General features: G+C 44.4%; 1 protein-coding gene across 1 annotated transcript; it reads left to right on the top strand.

Annotated features, from left to right (window-relative positions):
- The first annotated feature begins 744 nt into the window (after positions 1–744).
- LOC113057349 (membrane-spanning 4-domains subfamily A member 4D) lies at positions 745–6,899 on the top strand. The gene is made up of 7 exons (XM_026224719.1): positions 745–846; positions 1,781–1,890; positions 2,428–2,541; positions 4,100–4,156; positions 4,286–4,444; positions 4,565–4,678; positions 5,254–6,899. Exons 1-7 carry the CDS (start codon positions 774–776, stop codon positions 5,290–5,292), a joined length of 666 nt encoding a protein of 221 aa, XP_026080504.1. The 5' UTR covers positions 745–773; the 3' UTR covers positions 5,293–6,899.
- The last annotated feature ends 17,853 nt before the right edge of the window (positions 6,900–24,752 follow it).

Below are 24,752 nucleotides of genomic sequence, written 5' to 3'. Positions count from 1 at the left end.
TGACTTTGCTGCAGTCTGGAATTGAACTACTGGTTTCGTCTGGTCAGAGGAGAACTGGCCCCCCAACTGAGCCTGGTTTCTCCCAAGGTTTTTTTCTCCATTCTGTCACCGATGGAGTTTCGGTTCCTTGCCGGTGTCGCCTCTGGCTTGCTTAGTTGGGGTCACTTCATCTACAGCGATATCGTTGACTTGATTGCACAGATAATACACTGAACTGAGATGATGACATCACTGATTTCTATGATGAACTGCGTTTATACTGAAAATTGAGTGTTTACTATTGTCCTTTTGCATTGACACAATAATCTGTATTGTTAAAAGTGCTATATAAATAAAGATGATGACATAAAAAAAGACGTGTTTCAAAGTAGAGTACTTTGAAATCTGAATTCATGAAAATGTAAATGAGAATCACAAACTGAACCTAGTAAAGCAGAGTGAAATACATCTGAATCCAGTTAGTTTGTCATAAGAATCAGCTGTTATCTTTTGGGAGCTTTTACATTCCATTCCTTTTTTTTCTAACAGTTGTCTTAACATCTCTTTCACCAATCCGCATGTTTCTTTCTTGCCAAACTTTCTACATTTTTAAAATTGAGTTGAGGAATGCCTTACAGCACTGAAACACGCTTTACAGTTCTGCTCTGCTCTTTCTTTTTCTTCATGAATTTGACTATTGTTTCTGTTTTCTGAGCATTTGGCTCAGATTTGACCTCTTTTCCCAAACATCCTGTAGTGGCCGCCCAATAATTCCCTCCCACTGTTTTCTTCGCATGTTACTCTTTTCTGTGCTGTTGCACAACTCCGTTGTTTTCATCTTACTGGTTCTGTCACAGACACATGCAGGTATTTGACAAGCTTTCATACTGATCTTTTAGCACTGTTTAATTGTTTCCTTGCACATGAATTGTATGAATGTCAGTTTGCTGAAGTGTAGACTTATTTTTTGAATGAATGTGAAGAATGGCATGGAATTTACTGGAAGACAGAAAAAAAAGGCTTTGAGATTGGATGCAGAATACAGTCTTGAGGTTTAAAGGTTTAAAGCATTACAATACTTCAGTGCTTTTGCAGCATTAATTACAGACAGGTAAGGTATTTGAGTTTGTTCTTAATCGGTTGCTAGTGTGTTGTTTGTTAGTGTGTTCAGGGTGGTTAAAGCATTGGTAGGCATGCACAGAATTGTTATGGTGTTTTAGCTAGTTACTGGGGCATTAGGCCAAGATGTAGAGTATAGCACAGTATTCACTGAAACAGAGACATGAGTTGAAAGTGAAAGTGAAGAAAGTGAAGTGACATTCAGCCAAGTATGGTGACCCATACTCAGAATTTGTGCTCTGCATTTAACCCACCCGAAATATGCGCGCACGCACACGCACACACACACACACACACACACACACACACACAGTGAGCAGTTGGGGGTTCGATGCCTTGCTCAAGGGCACCTAAGTCGTGGTATTGAAGGTGGAGAGAGAGCTGTTCACCGCCACCCACAATTTCGTCAATGTAATTGGGAGTCCAACCCTCTAACCATTAGACCACGACTTCCCCTAAAGTCATTTAAAGTTTTTGGACCCGATCTGTTCAGTCTTCCACAAGAGAAGTTTAAATAGTGTCGTATTCACTCCTTTTTTCAGGCTAATAGCATATTATCATTATTATCTGAAATTTGTCCATTGTCTGGTCATTTCTTGAGAATACCCATTATCGAAAACACTGGCAAAAGCCTTGAACAGAATTGTTATTATAATAGCTTTAACTGTGTTTTGTGCTGTAGTGATGGTGGAGGATCGACCAGCAGGAAGCGAATCAGAGGCCATCACCACCATGACAGGCGGAAGTAAACCCGTGCACCGCTTCCTCAGAGGACAACCCAAGAGTATCGGAGTGAGACATAGAACACGCTTCCTCATCGGCCAATCCTTTCAGTCACAGACAACAAATTAAGCAAAGATCACTCCAACTTATTCTTCGCAGAATTGATATATTTCTTATATAATAGGCATGTAGTTTGATGCTGATGCGATGCAGGGGAAACCAAGGCTAGTTTTCACACTTTTGCTTGAGTTAATGTGTGTTAGAGGACGTTGGGTTTTTATTCATATTCTGAATAGGCATATTAATTCCCACACATATTGCTTTAACACACTTATACAGAGAGAATAAACGTAGAGTTTCTTGTTCTGGTCACTGTAAGACAAAAAGAACGTAAGAAAAACAAGCAGTTGTGTATATGTATTTTTGACTTAAAACTTCATAGATATCATAGAATGTATCAAAAATAGCCGGTTTTCACTAGGTGTCTCTACCTAACTGTATTCGTCCATTGGTGTTTTTCTCTCTCCCCATTAAGATTACATAAGCATTATTGTTGATACTGCATATTGATTTAATGTTTGTCCATTTTCATATATCTTGTGTAAGGTGGTGCTGGTGATGATGGGTATAGGTCTATTCATGTTTGCGATTCCTATGAATGAGAAATCAGATGCGCTCATCACATCAGAGCAGTTCACCCCATTCTGGCTTGGGATCTTGGTATGTTGATTTGTTCTTCTCTTCATCCTTTTTAAATATATTTGCATGTTTTGACTTGAAAGGTATTTTAGACCTTTAATGACTTTAAAGAAAACTTTTAAGCCACAATCCATTGATCTCCACCTCTATACAACTAGCCTTGATTTTCTGGACAATGAAATCACTGAAAAAACAAAGATGCATAAACTCAACTAATAGTAATAATTATAACACTGATGCGAAAAAAATAACACTGCAAGACATTACATGTCAATAAAAAGAAAAATGCAGAAAGAATGTATTCAAACAAATATGGCCTGACTTGAGCGGCTGTCACTAAATACAAATAAACTGAACTGCTTTCCTAAGCCCCTTTCACACTGCACGTCGGACCCGCAATATTTCCGGAACATTGCCGGGTCGCCTTCTGTGTAAAAGCAACCACGTCCTGGGATCGATTACCGGATTGAACCCGGGTCGGGAACCTAGTAACATTGCGGGGTTCGACCCGGAACGAGCGCTGTGTGAACAAAAGCCAGATCTAATTCCATGTCGAAGTGATGACGCGCGTTATCACGCGACTCTTTTACCGGCTGTTTTGAAGGAAGATCAACATTTGCGACGAAAACATATGTGCAAACTGTAATGAAGCAGAGATCAGTTAGTTACTCACTTTCTGCGCTGACGCTGAGATGGTTTGCTTGATTCAGTGAAAGTATAACGTGCCTAGCGTTGTCGACTCGTACATTACACGTCACGCGTCATTACGGGATCTTCAAGGGTTGTGTGTGAAAGCATGCACATATCCCGGGTCATCACTGGCAGTGTCAAAGTGCCAAATCTAGCGACCAGGGAACAATTGCAGGAACACTTTACCCCTGTATTTGCCGGAATGACAGTGTGAAAGGGGCTATTGTAAGTTAATTTTCTCACTCACCACAGCACATTCTATAGATAATGGATTTCAGTGCTGGTCTTCTGCACATTTTGTCTCTTTTATCTGACACACTCAAGCCTTGTTCAGACTGCCAGTCCAGCTAAAGCAGTGGTCTCCAACTCCAGCCCTGGAGGGCCACAGCTCTGCACAGTTTAGCTCCAACTCTCACCTGCTTGGAAGTTTTTTAGTGATCCTAAAGACCTTGATTAGCTGGATCAGGTGTGTTTGATTAGTGTCGGAACTAAACTGGTTAGAGCTGTGACCCTCCAGGAATTTAATTTGAGACCAACGAGTTAAAGCAATAGGCCGCATGAAGCTGTGGTTTACAGTGAATGTAGCTAACATTGTGAAGTGCCTAACAACCCCCTTCAGCTGTTGTAAATTCACTGTAAACCACGGCTTCACAGGGTTGATTGCTTTTGTAAAATGGTTACCACACAATACATATATTAAAAGCAAAATATAGGTTACTCTATTAAGCTTAAATCATTAAGTACCATTCTTCCACTGGAGAAATAGTCCCTGACAGAGACTGTAAACGGCAATAGAATGATCATATAACATGCCTCATCTAACAGATACTGCAACCTTTTATTTTCATAATTTTTACTAAATGTATACTAAATGTCTTGCTTTTTGCAGTTCTTTATCTGTGGTCTTCTGTATATACTGTCTGAGCGCAACCCATCCAAGAAGATAGTAAGTGTCTGTTTAGCTATTGTGTTTCACAGTGTGTGAGCTATTCTTGTGTCCTAACTACAACATTTTCTCTGTAAATGTTTAAATGTGTTTGATAATTTGTTTGTGTCTTGATTTGATTGCTCACAGATCACAGCCAGTCTTGCTCTGAGTATCATCTCAGTCATTGGAGTCCTGTCTGCTTTGGGGGAGTTCTCCAGAGCAATTGTTGGAATCGATCAAGTATACTGGTCTCATCTACATCCGAATCACACAGAGGAGGAGACCATTTATATTGAACAACATTATGTGAGGGTTTTTATTCGCATTACTAGATAAAAACATGGTTATGAGGGTGATAGAGGGGGTATTTTCAGCCAGTGAGATATTATGCATGTGCAAACAGAAACTCTCATTTCGTTTTCACAGATGCCCATCAGAAACATGGAGCTAGTGTTCTTCTGTCACAACTTGATAGGAGGCGCTCTGCTTATAACCATGGCGATCTTCGCCAGGGCTGGGCTGCGATCCAGCAGGACTCAGGTAATTTCACGTCACACAGTCTTCCTCCTGTCTCCGCTTGGGCTGTAGGTCTTTTCTGATTGGGTTATTATAGCAGGAGAAAAAGGAAGGCATGCTAAATTCAAATAACAAAACGGTAACACTTTAGAATAACGGTCCATTAGTTAATGTTAGCTAACAACTTTAGTTAACATGATCTAAGCAAGAACAATCCATCTACAGCATTTATTAATCTTAGTTGATGTTAATTTCAACATTTACTAATGCATTATTCAAATCAAAAGTTGTGCTTGTTAACATTAGTTAATGTAGCCTACTTTAAATTAGCATGAATAAAAATGAATAACTGTATTTTCATTAAAATGGTCACTTCATTATTTAAAGTCATTAGTTACAGTAATACAGTAATAATAATTTATTAGTCATTAAAATAATTAGTATTTCATGATCTATTTTATTTTATTTTAGTAAGAAGTCATGTAACAAGTAAGACAATGTTTCCCTGATCTTCCTGTTGGGTTTATTTTGCGATCATGCCCTGGTCATTTGTGATAGTGAAGTCCTAACGTTCATGGATGATTTCCTCTTCTCCACAGACTGTTGTTGTAATGCGGGACCTGGCCTCCGCAGAGTGAACCAACCAAAATCATCTGAAGATCCATCTCTGTGTATGTGAAGAGGAACTGACAACACATCAGAATATTTCACTAATAATCACCTGTTTAAAACGATCATTAAAATGGCATATATATATGTTTTGTGCTGAAAACTAACATAAAAACAGCATTCAGAGCGTAGGGACATTTATCATTTGTAAACTTATATTTGAGCTAGCTTTATTATTTTATTATAACCGGGAATTAATACTTTTTTCAATTATGGTTATACTTCTATAATACTTTGTTATGGCAGTCCTTTTTGTAATAAATATTCTTTACAATGCAAGCATAAGCACATTTCCAAAATGTCTGAGTGCTTCATCTGGAAAGCATCTGTTGTGTACAACATCTTCATTAAAAAAAGCATTAACACTTCTGACACGAAATGTTTTAGACACATTGTAAATACTGTACATCTTCTAGATGGAAACCCTCATATATAAGAGAAGTCTGTGAGATGAATGTGTGATGTTTGAGTTTATTTCTAAAATCCTAAATCAAGCTGGAAGTCTTTATTATTTCAGAAATCCCTAAACTGAATCTCTGCTAAATAATACAGTCTAGTAGCACTGTAACAGAAATAATAAAATCTAAAGATTTACTAATATCACTAAACAAGGTTTATATCTGGGATCATAGGTTATTGTTTCCGAGATAGATGCATGCAGAATTCTTCACTTGTGATCCGATCACCCAAGATGGGTTTATTACCAGCTGTAAAAAGGACAATGGAGTACTATTTGTTGACACTAACTTTTTTTCTTTTTTTTTAACAGCAAGAAGAATCCTTATACACATTTTTTAAAGGTTTAAAAGATTTAGATATTTTTCCATTTGTTTCTTTGTATTCATTATTTGTTGAATAGTTACAGTTTTTTTCAATCGCTAACAAGCGCTTAACCAGGGACGTACTGGGACTGAAATTCAGCCCGGGACTTTAAGATGGAGAGGCCTTTTACGCGAGTGCCCTTGGTGCACGAGCAGGATTTTTTGCAGTTATTTTCATTCTAATAGTGTTTTTATGGTATAAAGACAATCAGATTACGCTGAAGACCTTCAAGAAACTTTAGGATAACACCTGCCTCCTCAGGTTGTATAAGCAAGTCCACTGCACTGAACACAACCAGGTCAGCAAAACCTAATCTCAGACACATAAGTCACACAGTATACTGCGAACTACCAGCATGTCATGTGTACAGTCAGTCGGAGTGATGAAATAGTTACAAATACTCACACCCACTCATACTCAAAAACTACAGTGCAGTCCCATACAATAGAGATTGTGTGTGTGTGTGTGTGTGTGTGTGTGTGTACTCACTTTCAACTCTCCCTGCCTCAGCTTCCCCTGTGCTGGACCCTGTCTCTGCTTACTGATTGTACAGCTACATATCATATGCATGAGAAGAACATGAGTAATAAATATGACAAAGAATAATACATTTTCTAATTCAATCTGTGCTTCAGTCAGGTTATTATCTAGTATGTGGAACTATTGGCATTTTATCCTTTATGTAAATATGTAACATTGTGCTGTATTTTTCTATTTTTGTGTGCGTGTTCTTAATAAAGCTTTGATTGATTGATTGATTGATATGCCTAATATGATTGCCTACCCAGCCCTGCACACTGCCCCTCTACCTGTCTGTTTCCTGCTCTTCTCCTCCTGCTGCTCCTTCTCCTCCTCTCTCCTGCTCCTATTCCTCTCTTCTCCTCCTCCTCTCTCTTCCTGCTGCTGCTGCTCCTCCTCGGGGTATAAGTCTTTGGGCTTTATTTAAGTCTGGGGCTTTATTGTGTCATGCATCCCTGACTATTTATGTATTTTCAATGTATGACAAGCGTGTTGGAAGCGTTTCCAGCCAAAATAGAATAGGAAAAGATGTTTATGTCATTTTGACACGAATAAATATTAATAAATTACATTTTGATATTTAAGAGTCTCTAGGTTTTGACATAAATGAAGATATAAATGTAATTTAAACAAATGTATCACCAGAGGCTTATTTTTATTTTTTTTACCAGAGTCTTATCATATTATGTCACCTAGCAGCAGCTCTGCGTCAGACACGTTTCTGGTGTGCAAAGACCAGGCAAAGACATGGAAAACGCTACGCAAACACCACGCAGCTTACACTCAACAGAAACGCCACGCTCACGCACAGTCAGCCAGCCAGCGTGTCGCCGCCACTCGCCGGCTTAATCGTGCACCTGTCCTATCCATGCTGCTGGGTCCTTCCTCATCTGCACCTCCTGCCACAGCACCCTTTTCAGTGCGGAAAAGGTCCGTTAATTTGGCACATTTAGCTGCCTCTTGTGCCAACATTTTTTTCTTTTTCATTCTTATATTTTCGGCCCCACCCATTTCTTTCTCTTCTTTCCTTCGTTTCACCATTTTTACCTTCTGTCTCTGTTGCATTCACACAAACTCAAACCTAACCAAGTAAACTCCTTTGATTGGCGCCTTTGAGCCAATCGGATGTCAGGAAATACGAGGATCAGTCCAAGTTGGGAGGGGCCGCTCGTATCCCCCCTTAAGATTGGAAGTATTGGTTTGGCCCAGTTTGAAACACACACACACACACAGACAGACACACACCAACTTTACCAAAACACTGGAAATCTGACTCAAAATTAAATTATTCTGTCAAAGAATAACACTTGTTTTCACCTCAAAAGGTACATGCAGTCAATCAAAGTACACCAGGTTTCAAAATACTGGCTATTGTTGACATTACAAAAACTGCATAGACTTTTCAGTCTCAGTTTTACAGGTATTTGCATGCAAAACATGCAATTCACTGTTTTACACTAAATTTCTCGGTTAGGAACTGTATGTCCAAATGTACAGTAATGTTCACATTCAAAAGCATTCCAGTTAAAAGCTATTTTTTTTTCCTTTACTGCTTACTGCAGGAGGTACAGTAGAAACACGGTATGATAGAACAGAAAAGGTTTGACAGTATTGCTTACAGTGAACAAAATATCCATGAAACACATAAGAGTTTTCTGAACAAAAAAACAACAACAGCAAAAAGCCCAGGGGGGGGGGTTAAAATAAAAACAATCTCTCACTGCACCTGCTCCTCTCACTGCATCTCTCACTGCATCTCTCACTGCTCCTGCTCCTCTCACTGCTCCTCTCACTGCATCTCTCACTGCTCCTCTCACTGCTCCTGCTCCTCTCACTGCATCTCTCACTGCTCCTGCTCCTCTCACTGCTCCTCTCACTGCTCCTGCACCTCTCACTGCTCCTGCTCCTCTCACTGCATCTCTCACTGCTCCTGCTCCTCTCACTGCTCCTGCTCCTCTCACTGCACCTCTCACTGCACCTCTCACTGCATCTCTCACTGCTCCTGCTCCTCTCACTGCTCCTGCACCTCTCACTGCTCCTGCATCTCTCACTGCTCCTGCTCCTCTCACTGCATCTCTCACTGCTCCTGCTCCTCTTACTGCTCCTCTCACTGCTCCTGCACCTCTCACTGCTCCTGCTCCTCTCACTGCTCCTGCACCTCTCACTGCATCTCTCACTGCTCCTGCTCCTCTCACTGCTCCTCTCACTGCTCCTGCACCTCTCACTGCTCCTGCTCCTCTCACTGCTCCTCTCACTGCTCCTGCACCTCTCACTGCTCCTGCTCCTCTCACTGCTCCTGCACCTCTCACTGCTCCTTCTCCTCTCACTGCTCCTCTCACTGCTCCTGCACCTCTCACTGCTCCTTCTCCTCTCACTGCTCCTCTCATTGCTCCTGCTCCTCTCACTGCTCCTCTCACTGCTCCTGCACCTCTCACTGCTCCTGCTCCTCTCACTGCTCCTGCACCTCTCACTGCTCCTCTCACTGCTCCTTCTCCTCTAACTGCTCCTCTCACTGCTCCTTCTCCTCTCACTGCTCCTCTCACTGCTCCTGCACCTCTCACTGCTCCTGCTCCTCTCACTGCTCCTGCACCTCTCACTGCTCCTTCTCCTCTCACTGCTCCTCTCACTGCTCCTTCTCCTCTCACTGCTCCTCTCACTGCTCCTTCTCCTCTCACTGCATCTCTCACTGCTCCTGCTCCTCTCACTGCATCTCTCATTACTCTTCCTCATCCATACATTACAGTGTTTGTCTTTTTCTGTTTCTGTTTCCAAAAACATCACTCCTTTTATTGTATAAGTGTCAATGTAAGAGAAAAAAATAACCCCTGCCATTGAGTCTAAGCCAGATTGGAATCAGCTGTGGTTGGCCCAATTTACACAACATAAATCAGCTAAGATATATTGTTTTTGAACTGATATCATTGCAGAAGCAGAGGTTTTTATACTGTATCTAAGGTTTGGAACATTGTTTTTGCTATTGTGGGATGTTGTGTGTTAACATTTTTAAATACAACAAATACGATCCATGATTTTGTTGGGAGGTATAGCTTGTCTGTTCAGAGAATGTAAGCATTGTGGAAATGTGTTCAGTGACTCCTTATTGTATGAAAACGACATGAAATGTGTGAATGGTATGGCCACAATAGACAGATGCTGTGCTAATTGTGTTTAGAGTTTTGAAAATGTGACAACTGCTTGGATAAATGCTTGTTAGCGACTGAAAAAAATAATAATGTATTATATAATGTAAATAAACAGATTGTGATATTTTTCTCAGTTTCTGAAATAAACTTACATCACAGAAAATGTAATTTCTAACAATAATACCTAGACCTGCTCTTTATTTTTTATTTTTTAAATAATAAAAAAATTAATAGATTATAATTTTTATAATCTAATATAATTATATTGTGACTCTGCCAAGTTCACGTGGAGAACTCTACATGATAATGAAGCATTTAATCAACAACCAAAAATATGTGTTTTGTTATTATGATTTTGTAACCCAAGTTATTAAGACCAAAAACGGAAAGTGAGATGTCAATATGAATGAGTACATAAAATATATGTATAGAATATAGGCATATTCTATTGTTATTTATCCATTCAGTTCACCTTTATTGGGATAATCCAGAGATCCAGAAGAGATACACCATACCAGTATTTCCACAGATGACTGGTATCACACAACATTCAGCCTTGATTTGACAGCAACATTATACTAGCATTCTGAGAACCATTCAACCAACAAACACATTTTCTCAATTTCTCAAACATCAGATTTCACAAAAAATCCTGAAAGAGTTAACTCTTTAACATGCTCTGAGGATATATAGCATTTTCTTCTTAGCATATTAGTGTGAGCACATACCTTTGCCTATGCATGTCCTCATTATCATACATTTAATCAGTGGTTAAATGTACAATGTTTAAATGTTTCAGAACAAACAGTTAGAACCTTATCACCTTTTGTTCTACTTATCATGGTCATTTTAGCGTTGTATTTCACATAATGTTTGACCCCTATTTTTCAGCTGTTAGAAGCCAGTTCCACTCTAAAGAAAATAAAATAAAATAGCCAGATCATCCCAAATAGCAAGCAACCGTTTATAAGTCAATGTGATGCGTCAGTGCTAACTGGACTGAATTATAAGTAGGGAAGCTAATTTCAGAAAGGGTAGCAATAGCAAGTTAGCTTTGAAAGCAAGATCCCACCCTCCCTGCACAATCACTCAAAGCCACACCTCCTCCAAAACACATGAGCATGCTCAGACAGATAACAACACGATGAGAGTCAGAGAAGCTGATGTCTCATTCACTGGTGAGAAAACAATACAGTAGAAAGCGCATAACAGTGCCCTCAGTTCTTGTAATAGTGTAAGGGAACGTAATGATGACGTATCATGTCTGTGAGGAACATGACTGGTTGAACATACACCTTCCACAGATGATATAAACACATATTAATACCTTTAGACACTCAACTAAATGATTGCTATTGGGATGTGAAGAGACTTTTAACCAGCATAACAAAAAAAATGTTTGGGTTCAATATCACTTTTGCACCCGCAATTAATGTTGAACCAATATTGAAATTAACACACACACACACACACAAACATATTTAATATTGTTGAATAAACATTACAATGAAATGTTGATTCTAAACCACTTTTTTTAAATACTACTGAACTGTCATCATGAAACAATGTTGCCATCTGTGTTCAACAATCATTCAATAGCACATCAACAAATTCTTGACCATTTCAAAGACTTGGGAAAACCTTTTAATATCAGAAGATGTTTTCACGAATAACTCATGATTCATTGGAACAATTGGTACTGCTTGAAGACATCGCGCCGCGTGCTCTAAGGAGAGAGCGCGTCTTTAGAGAGCGCACAGATATGTTCGCGGAGAGTGACGAATGGCTGTTCAGTCGCTTTAGGTTGCCCAGAGAAGTCCTCATTGATTTATGCAACTCACTGGATCCACACCTAAGCCACATCACCAACCGCTCTCACTACCTTATCTCCAAGCCTGTGTTATAACCCATGCTTCTTTTTTACCTGTGCCCGTTATGCCAGTGGATACACTTTTAAATAACAAAATTTTCCTGGCTTCCACCTCCGAAAGCAAAACCTCACGTTCATAATCGTTAAAGTTATTTTTCGTTGTCTTTTGTTTCGGTGCCATAATTGTCTTTCTCTGTACAAGTGCCTCGTTGTGGAAAGCCCTTATATGGAGCTGGTTTGGGCGTGAATTATGCTAATTACTGACCTCGTGCACGCGGGCGCTCATTTAGAAGACTCCAAATTCACTAACAGAAGAACGACTTTAAGAAAAAGCTCATGTGCATACGCACGTGTTGTGAATTAGGCGGAAAGTTCTCGTGAAAAGTTCAAATGTGCGTATAAATAAGAAAATTGTACGCAATTATTAGTGAATGAGACCCATTGTTTTGTGTATTTGGCATTATGAAATGTGTTTATGTGGTTTAAGATTCAAAAACATTATTGTTTCTCCTCAATGCCCTGCCTTCTGAAACGCATATAGTTTTTAATATTTTTTTAGAAATCTCATCGTTCTGTAAAGCGAGGTATTCTCTGATTGACCAGCTATCCAGTGCATTGTGATTGGCCGAATGCTTCAAGCGTGTGATGGAAATGTTATTGACATGCTCCCTACACAGTGTTCATCAAGTTTACTTCACTTCAGAACATTCATTCACAGATTTGTGCTTTGAAACGTCTTCACACATGGACAAGTGTGACGTCATGTACCTCTGTAAATAAATACAATTTCAATTTACGTCTCGCACACTTCAATGCATTTTGAATGAAACATACATTTGCTTCGAACTGGAATCATGGTAGAATATCCTGAGATGTCCACTTCACAGGGCAATTACGTTCGAAAAGAACAAACGTCTGAAGCCATAAGAGAAATATACAAAATGTGCAGAGCAGGGGGCGCGAGGACTGGAATTGAGAACCGCTGCTGCATTGCGTTTGAATTATCGTTGGCAAATCTTTTAAATATGTAAACGTACTTACAGACTGTGAGTCAGAACAGGCATTGTAGTCTTCAGAAAACTGTCCAACCAGGAGTTGCGAGGAGACACAGGAGGAAAGAGGTGAAATGGATTGGTTGTGTCGGATGTTGGTTATTTGGAAGAGAAGTGGAAAGATCTAGTGTTAATGAAAGTGTGAGTACACTGAAATATTCATTGTGTCAACAGATATTTTGCAAGTGTGGAATATCAATATACCTCTTGTGAGTTGTGACCAGTGTGAGCGGCCCCACCGTAATAGGATTGGTGGGTGAGCCGGAACCAGCGAAAAAGGAGTCTGGTGCCTTGTCGTGGCTGTGACGTTTCCTCTGGCCGTCTGCTGCATCGGTGCCCCCAACGTCCAGGAACTAATCCCCGGTCCTATGTGGTTTTGACCCTAATTCACTGTGAGTGTGGGAGTGCAGTGGGTGAGTCCTTTTCTTTGCTGTGTGTACACTTGAAGTCTGCAGTGTCGTGCTGTGTCATGTCATCAGTAATCACCCTCTAGGCTGGGAGAGAAAACCCTGTGGAGAAGAACGTGCACCGGTGTTGTGAGACGACCGTCTTTTATATACATGCCCGCTCGGGGCTTTAGTCTTCTACTCCATGGTGACGTGTCGACAATAGCAAGTAAGGAACAGTGTGCATATTGTGGGGGACGACGACTGAGAGAAGTGTTGGCTGCTATATGAACATCCAGCTGTGTAGCCCTTGTGTATGAATACCTGTTTGTGGAGTGCTTTCAGAGGTTCGCCCCTGTCTAGATCTCTGGTCCGTTGTCTGGAAGAGAGGAGAGGGAAGCGTTCGAGTCATTCCTGAGGTACATACCTGGTGGCACAAACCTACCTGAAGTCACCCAGCGTGGTGGCACCAGCTGAGGCCATGGAAGGCCCAACGTACAGCAACTTCAATCTGTACTTCTATCCACTCTTGGTCAAAGACGAGAGGTGGTGTGTCTTTCTCCACATATTCACTGAAGCTTAGTAAATTTGTGAAGGAACTCTGTCTGTTACCAGTCCTACAGGTCAGAGCTTGAGGCTCTGAGTCGTCGTGGGAGTGTTTCCACGGTTGGAGGTGACCGTGTTGAGTGTTGGTCTGGGAAGTCTGCCCCGGTGAAGAAGACCACAGTTGTTGTGACATATACACTTTCTCTAGACTCCCGAGCTGAAAAGGGCTAAAGCCTGACGTCAACCTCTTCGAGGGTCTGTGAGTTCTATCCATCCAGTATTGTCATTGTATACCCACCTGCATGCCCAGGGCAAAGCTCCAGTTGCCCCTGTATGCCCATCTGTACGCCTCAAGCTAAGAGCCAGCGTATTGCCCTTGTATACTTACCTGTATGCCCAAAGTCAAGCTCCAGTTGCCCCTGCATACCCCTCTGTACGCCTAAAGCTAAGAGCCAGCGTATTGCCCTTGTATACTTACCTGTATGCCCAAAATCAAGCTCAAGTTGCCCCTGTATACCCCTCTGTATGCCTAAAGCTCAGAGCCAGCGTATTGCCCTTGTATACTTACCTGTATGCCCAAAGTCAAACTCCAGTTGCCCTTTGTATACTCTTCTGTACGCCCACAGCTAAGAGCCAGCATATTGCCCTTGTATACTCATCAGTACGCCCAAAGCTAAGAGCCAGCGTATTGTCCTTCTGCATACTTACTTGTACGCCCCGAGTGAAATACCAGTGCATCGCCCTTGCATACTCACCTGCAAACTCCATCCGTAGGGTTTACCTGGACGAAAATCGAAGTTAAGGATTGTGTATCTGTCTTGCATACTTACCTATACACCGAAAGCCAAGACCTGAATATATTCACCTGCATACTTACCTGTGGACCTTTTTTCCAAAAAAGGTGTTTCCAACCGCGGACCCAGAATCTCGTGGCGAACGGCATCAGGTACGCACCCCACTCAATTCATCAGAATTACTTACCTTCTTTACTCTGCGTGCAGGGACTGGAAGGGCCCCACCGACGGTTCTCCTGCAGGAGAAACACAAAGGCACTACTGAGAAAAACCCTGTTGAGTCACGTGAAGGAAAGGACACCAATTACCTACAGGCTTACCTGAGAGTCCCCGTGACAGAGTCAGAAGCGACTCGGACCTATACTCTCTGGCCCCGAGAGTGGATTTTAGATTACCTTTTCCCTTCCCTTCACACCTTTTAAATAATTTAATTAAAGTTTGTTTTAATTATACTCACTCTCTCTCGTGTGTCTGGTCATTGGGGTGTTCTTGGGACCTCCTTGAGGTGGAAACTAGGGAGGGGCGAGACTCACGACACCTGTGGTTCGCTCCGACCTGTGACAGATTTTGGCGTAGTCGGCAGGATTCCACCTCGAGTTTAGCGACCAAGGTCCCCCAATGGCCGACGATGAGTTGCCCGAGGCCCCGCCCCGAGTCATGCCTGTGTTCATGGGGAACCCTTGGATCCCAAAATATGGAGGTACAGAATCTGAGGTGAGATTATCCGAGTGGAAATCTCAGATTGAATGTCTTGCTGGGATCCAGGGACTAACGGCAGCACAGCAATTACAATTCGTCTTGAACTCCCTAGAGGGGGAGGCTCGTCGAGAGGTTCAAGCTGCCCCAGAAGCAGTTCGAACCACAGCCCAGACTGTATTCCACTTCTTGTCTGAGCAGTATGGGGATACCACTCCAGTAGCCGTCCTCAGAGCGTAATTCTTCAGTTGTAAACAGGGACCCCGACAGCCCATTCGAGCTTTTGCCTTACGACTTCGGGAGCAGTTCACCAGGTTGCAAAAACATCAAGATCATGGCCTGGGAGATGGGGATACGCTCCTGAGAGACCAGTTCCTGCTGGGCTTGCGGGAAGGCCCCGTACGTCAGAGCTTACGTGTCCAGTTTCGAAGAGACCCAGATCTGACATTCGAGGATCTGAAGAAAGCAGCAGTGGCTCTAGAATTAGATCAGGCTGAAGTCAAAGACCCCCCGGTATGTGCAGCTGTGAGTAGTACCGCAACTGTGGCTCCCGAAGGAGAAGATTGGAAGCAAACGTTGAAGATGGAGGATTTGAAAGACATCCGTGAACAGATGAAGGAATTGTCTAAAACGCTATTGGAGGAGCTGCGTCTTGGGGCACCGATGCACGAGGTAAGGCCTACCCCGCGAGAACAGGCCTATTCAGACGGCGGCCGAGACCCCAGGAGGCGACCTAGTCGGCCTGCCCGCCCTCGATTTGAATGGGACGAACAAGGGCAACCTATCTGTAATCGTTGCGGTGAGCCTGGACACTACAGCCGCCAATGTGGCTCTCGAAGAGGTTCGCCAGGGGGTTTTTAGAGCAACCGGCCACAGTGGGTCATGTGGTCGGGACCCCTTTAGAAGACCCAGCATTAGCTACAGGCTCGAAGGACGGATTGATTGGACACAGTCCTGTGGTGGAGGTCCAAGTATGTGGTACCAAAGTGCCCTGTTTAGTAGACACTGGATCCCAAGTCACCCTGTTCTCAGAGAGCCTATCACGAGAAGTATTTGGAAGACGAAGCATGCAAGGAACCGAGGCCCCATGGTTAACCTTGAAGGGAGCGAACGGGCTGGACATCCCTTATATCGGGTATTTAGTCACTGATTTAGAGATCCATGGGAACGTCGTACCACAGAAGGGGATTGTCATTGTCCAGGATCATTGCTTAGGGACCCATCGAGCCCTCTTGGGGATGAATGTTATTGCTGAGTGTTGGGAGGAACTGTTTCGGGCAGGGCCCGTGAAGACAATTCTGTTGGCAAAGCAGCAGGAATGGAAACGGATCATTGCTGATTGCCGCCGGATACAGACGGCTAGGGCCCGAATGGACCGAGAGGACACCGGCCGAGTGGCCTGTCGATTTGCTGTGTCCATGCCAGCAAAGAGCGAGGCCATTGTATGGGTGAGGGTCCCCTAACAGGAGTATGGACCCGAAGGCTGGGTACTAGTGGAGCCCCATCTGGACTGTCAAAATGTGGAGGTGGCCCGAGGATTGGCGGTAGTCCGCCTAGGATGAGTCCCAGTAAAAGTACACAATGAGTGTCCCTACCCGATTCAGTTGCACCGGCACCAGCGATTGGCCAGAGTGACGATGGTCAGCCCCCATCAGGTAAGAGAGGAACGGGACGCAAGTTTTCGGCAGGTATGCCCCACCGTGGTCCAGGTAGCCCTAACCCAAGTGGACTCGCCACCGAACAAGGCGGAGGAGGGAATGCCTGGCCATCTACGGGGCGAGTCTCTACAAGGAGAAAGATTGGAGGAGGCTCAGGCGCGTAGACTAGAGGGGCTCTTGATGAAATGGCAACATGTGTTCTAGACACACGATGAAGACTATGGTTGCACGAGTGTGATAAGACACCAAATCCCCACTGGAGGGGCTGGACCCAGCCGTGAGAGGTCTCTACCCATTCCACCCACTCTATACTCAGAGGTACGTACCTTGTTGCAAGGCATGCTCGACAGAGGGATCGTCCGGGAGAGTAGCAGCCCCTGGGCAGCACCCATAGTACTTGTACAAAAAAAGACAGGAGCCCGGAAGGTTCTGTGTGGACTACCGTAAGTTAAACCAAGTCACCAAGAAGGATGCCTTTCCTCTGCCAAGGATTGAAGACTCGCTAACCAGCTTAACTCAATCTGCCTGGTATTCCACACTGGATCTGGCAAGCGGTTATTGGCAGGTGCGGGTGGAAGAAGCGGACCGGGAAAAGACTGCCTTTACAACCCCATTTGGTTTATTCAAGTGGGACTGGATGCCCTTCGGCCTTTGCAACGCTCCCACCATGTTCCAGCGACTCATGTAGCGGTGTTTGGGAGGTCAACTGATGGAATCGACGCTGGTCTACCTTGACGATGTCATAGTCTATTCCCAAGATGTTGAGTCTCACTTGCAACATCTTGAGAAGGTATTCCAAGCCATGGAGAAGCATGGGTTGAAATCACAACCGGACAAATGCCATCTGTTGAGGAGTGAAGTTAAGTTCCTGGGCCATTGTGTCAGTTCTGCCGGGGTCGCTGTGGACCCAGAGAAGGTGTCAGCCGTGCGAGAGTGGAAGGCCCCGAAGATGGTGAGACAGGTCAGATCTTTCCTGGGCTTTGTGGGGTACTACCGGCGCTTTATTAAAGACTTCTCAAAGATCGCGAGGCCACTGAACCATCTGTTGGCAGGAACGGGGCGACCTCAAGGTCGTGGGTCCCCGTCGATTGCATGGGACTCAGAGTGTGCCTTCCAACGGCTAAAACAAGAGTTGCTGCAAGCACCGATCTTAGCTTATGCCGATTTTAACCAACCCTTTGTGCTGTACACAGATGCCAGTAATCTGGGCTTGGGGGCAGTGTTGGCCCAACGTCAGGAGGGAGTGGAGCGGGTCATCGCCTACGCTAGCAGGAGCCTTCACCCAGCAGAGACGAACGACGCTAATTACAGTTCCTTCAAGCTTGAGTTGCTGGCACTAAAGTGGGCATTGAGCGAAAAGTTCAAGGATTACCTGTGGGGTGCGAAGGTACAAGTCGTCACAGACAACAACCCTCTTGTACATCTACAGACGGCCAAATTGGGTGCTGTAGAGCAGCGGTGGGTGGCCCAGCTACAGAAAGACAAGCTCAAGATGGGACGGGCCGTAAGTTGCTGGGGCAGTGGATGAAACTCCGAATACGAGATGGAGTGATTTGTAGGACCATCAAAGATCCAGGGTCGGGTGATGAGAGCTGCCAGATTGTGGTACCCGAAAGCCAGGTGAAAGCCTTGATAACGGCATATCACAACCAGTTGGGACACCAAGGGCAGGAAAGGACTGTGTCTTTGTTACGCAGACATTTCTACTGGCCCTGGCTGGAAACATCCGTGAGTACGTTTATTCGGGCATGCCCCGGCTGCACTTTATTCAAGTCTAGGAGAGAGCCACGAGCACCGATGGTCCCGATATAAGCCAGGGCTCCCCTTCACATCGTGGCTATGGACTTTTTGACATTGGGCAGACCTATGGATCAGTACCAAAACATCCTCGTGGTCACTGACTTATTCACCAAGTACTCCTGGGCTATCCCCACGTTAGACCAAACGGCGAACACTACCGCCACCGCATTGTGGAGGGCCGTCTTCCAGCCGTTTGGATGTCCTGAATTCCTGCACTCAGACCAAGGGCCCAATTTTGAGTCTCGGGTCGTAAAAGAGCTGTGTAAGTTGTACGGGTGTACATAGACCCACACAACGTCCTACCACCCCCAAGGAAATGGGGGGTGCGAACGATTCAACCTGCACTTCGATTGGGCACCTTAGACCAGGAACAGCAGGGCGAGTGGGTGAGTGCCCTACCGGCTTTGATACAAGCTTACAATAACAGTGTACATAGTACCACGGGGTATGCCCCAACCTACTTGATGTTCGGCAGGCATGTGGACTTGTAAGTCCAGCAGCAAGTCTGGACCTGTAGACTTGCTGCTGGGGACGGCCGCGGTTGAAGAGGAGCTGAGTTTGACAGAGTGGGTGGACCGCCACCATCAACGTCCCTATTATGCTTATGGGCAAGTGTCGACACGGATATGGGTGGCTGCGGGAAAAAAAGCAAGAGGCTGTATGATCGGACGGCCCGAGAAGCCCCCTTACTCCCGGGAGAGCGAGTTTTCGTGCGAGACAACCGACGGCAAGGTAAAGGCAAATTGAGTGACCGATGGGAAGCCACTCCTTATGTGATCCAAGGACAGCAGCGGCCAGGGCAACCGGTATACACCATTCGCCCAGAAGGGAAGGCGGGACCAGACCGAGTGGTCCACCGTAACCTGATCCGGCCCTGCCCGAAAGGTATACGCCATTCGCCCAGAAGGGAAGGTGGGACCAGACCGAGTGGTCCACCGTAACCTGATCCGGCCCTGCCCGAACTATCCCAAACCTGTGGAAGAGGCTCCAAGGGAGTCGGTGCCGGTAGAGCCATGGATAGGTGGATGGGCCGTGGTCCCAAGGGACTTTGTGAATGCGCCCGTCCGGGTTGAACCCGTCTCACCACCCCGTCAGTCCCAACGGGAAAACCGAGGATGGCCCCCTGTACGTTATGGCGAGTGGACAGGTGAAGGACGTTCTAGGGACTAGAACGAATTGGCGGGGGAGGATGTGGCGGAGTGACTGTGACGGGGCGGAACCAAAAATGAGGAAGATTAGTTCCGCCCGGACCATATATCGCAAACCCAAATCGGCGTGTTATTGGGAACGGGTGTCTTGTTGAGCGTGGCGATCACTGATTGGGCAATTCGGTGAAGAGGAGACCCATAAATAGGGCATTAGAAACACAGGAAGTGGTTGGTGATTCCCAGTAGTTATTGTGGGTGCAACGGAGCGGAGGAGAGAGTTGGAGAGAGAGTGTATGGTGCACTGTTGAGCTTGGGCAAAGAGAGATACACACACAGGGCTGAGTATAAGAATATCTTTATTTGGAGCATTGTGTTCAGATGCATTGTGTGATGTGAAGTTAACACACATTGAAGATCTGCTAGGATTGCAGGAAGGAGATCGTGCTGCCAGTTGTGTTGGATGTCGGTTATTTGGAAGAGAAGTGGAAAGATCTAGTGTTAATGAAAGTGTGAGTACACTGAAATATTCATCGTGTCAACAGATATTTTGCAAGTGTGGAATATCAATATACCTCTTGTGAGTTGTGACCAGTGTGAGCGGCCCCACCGTAATAAGATTGGTGGGTGAGCCGGAACCATCGGCATTGGCTCGTCCTGGGGGCCGGGAACCGCAGGCCTGCTCACGGGTCGCTGGGTGCCCTTCGGCAAGCATCGCTCCTGGACCACCCTTCGGGGAAAAGGCGGCGCTCGCTCCCCTACCTCCCGGTGTTGGGCGGCCTCCGCCAGCTCAATGGCCTCCACGAGCTCGTCGAGATCGGTGGGATTCCTCATGCCAGCCACCTGCCTCAACGCGCGGAGGAGTCGGTCGGTCGATCACCACACGCTCAGCTACCTTGTGTGCGGAGGGACCCCCTGTCAACAGCCAATGTTGGGCCAACCGGGTTAGTTCTGCCGCTTGGGCGCGAGCGGGCTGTCGAGCTCGATATTCCCAGTCATGGAACTGCTGCGCCGCACAGATTGGGGAGAGGCCTACTCGGCTCAGGATTTCCTTTTTCACCTCTCCATAGTCCCGGCTTCTCTCAGCCGTCATGGTGAAATACGCCCGCTGGGCTTCCCCGGTCAGCAGCGGCGCGAGGAGTCTGGCCCACTCGTCCTCTGGCCACGCCTCCCGGATCGCGGTGGCCTCAAACATTTGAATATACATCTCCACATCGTCGTGCCCCGTCATTCGTGGCATCAGCTGTACGGCTTGGACACGGGGGTCAGGCAGCGGCGTGCGGTGGGCGGCGGCGCGGAGGGTGGCGAGCTCACGTTCGGCGTCTCCTTGACGTGAGGCCATGTGCTCCATTATCTGCTGCTGGCGGATGCTCACCTCGGTGAGGTGTTTAAGCAGCTCTTCCATGCCGGGGGAGGAGCGGCCGCCTGTGGAAACAGAGCAGAGGGAAAAGAAAAAACAAATAAATAAATAAAAATGGGTGATGGTGACTTTAACGATCTCCTCGGGGGTCGGTTGTCGGTGTCCACCTCACACTTCTGCCCGCATTTTCCACCAGTGTGGCCAGGTGAGGAACTACACGACAACCGATAGACAGAGAAAATCCCCGAAGGGTGGATTTATTGAAAGACTTTGTGCTCTGAGTGAAGACGGTGCTCTCCGTAGTGCTCCAACTCCCTCGTGCTCTCTGTGCCTTGAGTGGTGGATCCCGTGCTGTGCTCTCCTGGTTGGGGCTGACGGTCACACGCTGCTCTCTATAACAGAGGAGGAAAGAGTTAGTGTCTGCGTCGGGAGACATTCCTCCCCATACTGCTTTCCTCCCCTGCTTAAGTAGACGCCGCTTAACGAGCTGCAGGTGCGGCCGCTCAGCCCGTGACGAGCTAGTGCCGGTGATTCCACTGTGTTGCCAGGGTGACGCTGACGATCGCTCGGGACACACGTCACAGTATTTATTATCAAACTGTGATAACTGTGACTAAATACAGTATATATACGTCTGCTATATGTTGCCACCACTCAAAAATTCCTGCCCTCTTCTAGGTCTGCCCCTGGCTGTGTGTGTGCACTCGGATGGGTTAAATGCAGAGCAACAATACCGAGTATGGGCTACCATACTTGGCAAATGTCATGACTTTCATACGCCAGTGTTTTACTGCTCAGAAAATACAGGTGATTTGAGGACAAGTTCAAAAAATACTTAAAAGCATTCATGGTTCTTTTTTCCACATAAAGCTGGACATTGTATGAATTGTACCATTTAAAGTGTGGTGTTCATGATGTTTAATGATGCTGAGAGAAAAAAAATATATCAGGAGTTGAAGAAACCTGATTACTATACATTATTATGAAATGTATGATGAATATTATATGTGTGCTGTGCTTGATCAAGTGTCATACCGTAGCCTTTCTTCTGGTAGAGAGAAGTTGGTAGTGGGCATGTCACACTGTAAAGCTGTAATCTTTCCTCTGATGTATTTAGGGGAATAGAAAGGGAGACACTGTGAAGTCCATCTCCTCAGAAAAAGCAGACATTCGCTGAGTCCCAATTCGCCTACTTTTACTACGACCTAAAAGTATGTACTTTTTTTGTGAGGAAAAAGTACATACTTTTGAGTGTGTAGCAAAAGAGTATGCACGTTCTGGGACATACTTCAGTGACGTCATGCAACGTGAACGACACACACCACAACTGTTAACGTTTCATTCATTCTTTATGTCCAATAAAATTCTATTTACTATTCCCATCTTTTTTTCTCATAGTTTTTTTTCACAATACATTTTACATTGTGTTCTTCTACCAAGTTGAGGAGTGAAGAAGCAGGGCGGCGTCGTCATAGAACCAAACGCAGGTCGTTTGTGAGGCGGCTGGTTCTGACGTTCATGTGCAATGTGTGTAACGAAATAAAATATAACTTTAATTAGGGTTAAACATTTGAATTCTTACACTTAAAAGCTGAGAGCGCTTCTCCGCTGCTGCTAAAGCTGCCATGTTTACATCACCGCAAAGCTCCTCCCTCCCGTACGCAATGGGTTGTGGGCAATATTAGCACTTAGAGTGTGCATTGATCTGCACTTCGAATTCTAACCGGAAATAGTAGACCATCCGGGTATCTTTGGAATACTCTTTTCAACATACTACGATTTGGGACGTACTAATTCTTGTTTCGCATGCTATTTAGGACGGATAGTATGCGAATTGGGACTCAGCAATTGACTTGGTTATTGGTGTTCGAGGACCTCCTCTTGTGGTTGTTTATGGTACAGCAGAGATCTGGGTTGCTCTGCAGTAATGTACTGTATGTTATTTTCTAGATTGTGCAAAATTGCTTTGAGAGGGAGTTTGGAGGAAGCTGGCTTTGATTAGATCTTTCTGTACCAAAGCCTCATCGGTGTTGCTGTTGATGGTGCGTCAGCTCAAACAGGTTAAATAGAACAAATATAATCAAGATTTTCCCAGAGGGAAATCCATACATTGTCTGGCTGACCTGTAGGAGTCAGCTGTATATGATTCATTTGAAAACTGTGTCTGGCTGTATTTATCTTGAAGATGAACAATTTGTTTCATCAATGCCACATGTATGCAGAATTTATGAACCGAACAAGCAAATTCTAGGTTAGTTTTCATTATTAGATGAGTTGCATAGCTTCAACTATGGAAGCCCGTTTCATCCACTGAATAAAACATTTCAAAACGTTATTGTGGCTTTTTATCTCCCAATTCTGACTTTTTAGATATAAACTCACAATTGCATCTGTGGTCCATATTTTAGGACGAACACTGGATGCTGTTCTTCACACCTGTGTTTTGCCATTTTTTATATAATTTATTACATTCAACGTTTTGAAATGCTGCGTGGGTGAATCTGTTCTGTAGGTTTAGAAGCTATTGTGTACAGAATGATGTGAAGTTTTTCTTTGGTTGTTAAATAAATATTTTTGTTTAATAAATTACATCTTATTGAATTAAAGTACCTGATTCACTGAAACATGTCAGTGATGTGGATGTTAACGGTTACAATGTGCATGTAAGTCAGTCTATAACATGTTACTTTGTGTGTAAAAAGAAATAAAAATGAATAAAAATTATGATTTTTAAGAGGTAATACTTATGTTAACCTGTTTTTTTTGGTATATTTAAGAGATGTAATTGTTGTGAAAAATGGCCTATCATGTCTGTTTTTAAACTAACATAAACCACAAGTACTCAAGTAACTCCATTATTGTTTTGAACAGTAGACAAGAAGAAAAAGCTGTTTCCATCCACCGATTTTTATGCACATTTTGGAATATCGTAATTTTTCACAGGCAACATGGGAACACTGGTTCCTAAATTACATTTTGTGGAGAGAATGAGTTGGCGACAGGATGTAACTGTGTCGACCAATCTGACAATGTTGCAAACTCTTTAACTTCATGCAAGTGAAGCCGGAGTTACAAATACGAGTGAAGTCTGTGTCAGTGAAGCCTGAGTGCAGGCAAGTCAGGACAGAATTTATGACACAGTTTCACTGCTCTAAATGATTTGTCTGTAAACACAAACATGTAATAAAACTATGTGTGGAAAATAAACAGTCATGTGAGCTTTCCTAAGTTCAGTTTTCACACCCCACAGCATTTGCCCAGACATGTAACCAATTACATCATTAAAGGAACGCCCACGATCGACTAGGGTGACCACCTGTCCCGCATTTTGCGGGACAGTCCCGAAATTTGAAGCTTTGTCCCGCGTCCCGCAAGTCATAAGCAGTGTCCCGCATTTTAATTTCGTCTTCGTCATTTTATTTAATCGTCCTTTAAATTACATTTCTACAATAAAAAAAATGTTAATAAGAAAACACGTACTGAACATGCGCAGCGCAGCCGTTATTATTGGTTCTAGCGGCTAGCCAGAGCAGGAAAATAAACACCGAGAAAAAAAAAACCCACTCCTGGTGAAAGTGAACTACAGCTACACCTGCCAGGAGTTCTAATGACACATAATGAATGAGAAGGCCCTACTC

The sequence above is a fragment of the Carassius auratus genome, chromosome 38, assembly GCF_003368295.1.
Source record: "Carassius auratus strain Wakin chromosome 38, ASM336829v1, whole genome shotgun sequence".
Lineage (NCBI taxonomy): Eukaryota > Metazoa > Chordata > Actinopteri > Cypriniformes > Cyprinidae > Carassius > Carassius auratus.
Note: the sequence above shows the minus strand (reverse complement) of the source record. Positions and strands in the feature narration are given on the sequence as shown.

Bases quoted from the DNA above. Each gene is read 5' to 3' on its own strand.
- LOC113057349 (XM_026224719.1), top strand. From the start codon at position 774: ATGTTACTCTTTTCTGTGCTGTTGCACAACTCCGTTGTTTTCATCTTA. The intron at 847-1,780 runs GTATTTGACAAG...TTTGTGCTGTAG, and splicing joins TCTGTCACAGACACATGCAG to TGATGGTGGAGGATCGACCA. The intron at 2,542-4,099 runs GTATGTTGATTT...TGCTTTTTGCAG, and splicing joins CATTCTGGCTTGGGATCTTG to TTCTTTATCTGTGGTCTTCT.